This window comes from Sapajus apella, unplaced genomic scaffold (genome assembly GCF_009761245.1).
Source record: "Sapajus apella isolate SASKATOON/1434 unplaced genomic scaffold, GSC_monkey_1.0 scaffold60, whole genome shotgun sequence".
Classification (NCBI taxonomy): Eukaryota; Metazoa; Chordata; class Mammalia; order Primates; family Cebidae; genus Sapajus; species Sapajus apella.
The window spans coordinates 12,821,743-12,823,494 of NW_022437000.1; the positions used below are offsets into that span (position 1 = coordinate 12,821,743).

A 1,752-nucleotide genomic window follows, 5' to 3' on the forward strand; every position below is an offset into this window, starting at 1 on the left:
TATGCGTGTGTTGGGGGCTCTGTGTGTGTGTGTGTGTGCATGTGTTTCAGGGGCTCTGTGTGTGTGTCGGGGGCTCTGTGTGTGTGTGGGTACAGGATTATGTGTGTGTGGGGGGGGTGGGTGTGGGTAGAGGGTTCTATGTGTGTGTCGGGGGCTCTGTGTGTATGTCAGCAGCTGTGTGTGTGTGTGTGTGTGTGTGTGTGTGTGTGTGTGTGGAGGGCTCTGTGTATGTGTGTATGTCAGAGACTCTGTGTGTGGGGGTGTAGAGGGTTCTGTGTTTGGGGGGGAGGTAGAGGGTTCTGTGTATGTGTCGGGGGCTCTGTGTGTATGTCAGGGGCTGTGTGTGTGTGTGTGTGTGTGTGTGGCTGGGTGTGGGTGGGTTGGTATAGGGCTCTGTGTGTGTGTCGGGGGCTCTGTGTGTATGTCAGGGGCTCTGTGTGTGTGTGTGTGTGTGTGTGTGTGTGTGTAGAGGGCTCTTTGTGTGTGTATGTCAGAGACTCTGTGTGTGGGGGTGTAGAGGGTTCTGTGTTGGGGGGGAGGTAGAGGGTTCTGTGTATGTGTCGGGGGCTCTGTGTCAGGGGCTGTGTGTGTGTGTGTGTGTGTGTGTGTGTGGCTGGGTGTGGGTGGGTTGGTATAGGGCTCTGTGTGTGTGTCGGGGGCTCTGTGTGTATGTCAGGGGCTCTGTGTGTGTGTGTGTGTGTGTGTGTGTGTGTGTGTGTGTGTAGAGGGCTCTGTGTGTGTGTATGTCAGAGATTCGGGGGGGTGTAGAGGGTTCTGTGTCGGGGGGGCAGGTAGAGGGTTCTGTGTATGTGTCAGGGGCTCTGTGTGTGTGTCAGGGGCTCTGTGTGTATGGGGGGGGGTGGGTAGAGGGCTCTGTGTGTGTGTTGGGGGCTCTGTGAGGGGCGGGGGGCAGGTTGAATCGCTGCAGAACTGTCATGGCCTTTACTGTGTTCCTGGGTGCCTGGAACAGAAACTCGCTTTATCTGAGGCCTGGAGACGCTGCATTCACAGCACAAGTGTGTCCAGTACGTCCACAGCAACGGCGACCTTACTGGAGACATGGGAAAAAATGAGGCAAACAGCGTTTCCCGTGACTCTTCAAGTACCAGGGGTGGCCCGGCTGCCTTGTTCCGCGTGAGGACACACGGCTTTCTGAAGGGGATTTGTGTTCACCTTCCAGCATTTCAGAAACAGTGACCCCCTTGGGTCACCCAACCCCCATCCCGAGAGTGTTTTATCCTTTCGTGCCTTTCCCAGGGAAAAAGCAGAGTCCCAGAGCCAAGTTCTTTTCCTGGTTCCTGACTTTCCTGCGAGATTTCTAGGGTTGTAGGAATAAAATGAGGCTTTGGAGGTAATCTGTAGTTTTCATTTTTTCCTGACTGGAACATGCTAACTAGTCCATTAAAATCTTTAAAAAGTTTTTTGCACTGCTGTCCCTTTTTTTGTGTTTTTTATTAATAGCATAATTTAAAAAACAATCTAGTCTTCCTCATATTGGGATTAAACTGTTTTTCTCATTTTGTAGGAGACATTTATCTGTTTTGCAAAGGAGCAGATTCTTCTATATTCCCCCGAGTGATAGAAGGCAAAGTTGACCAGATACGAGCCAGAGTGGAGCGGAACGCAGTGGTGAGAGCGGGTCGGGGGAAGGACCTGGCAGCGGGGGTGAGAGCGGGTGGTGGGGGGAGGACCTGGCAGCGGGGGTGAGAGCGGGTGAGAGCAGGTGGGGGGAAGGACCTGGCAGCGGGGGTG

The 1,752-nt window shown here is 53.7% G+C and overlaps 1 protein-coding gene across 15 annotated transcripts in view; it reads left to right on the plus strand.

The window, feature by feature from the left end:
• Window positions 1-1,752, plus strand: part of ATP11A (ATPase phospholipid transporting 11A) — a 179,599-nt gene that overhangs the window by 141,149 nt on the left and 36,698 nt on the right. For all 15 annotated transcript variants that reach the window (XM_032246256.1, XM_032246250.1, XM_032246251.1 and 12 more), the window contains exon 17: window positions 1,526-1,629. In XM_032246256.1, the coding sequence (XP_032102147.1) occupies window positions 1,526-1,629 (104 nt within the window). The remainder of the gene's footprint in view (window positions 1-1,525; window positions 1,630-1,752) is intronic.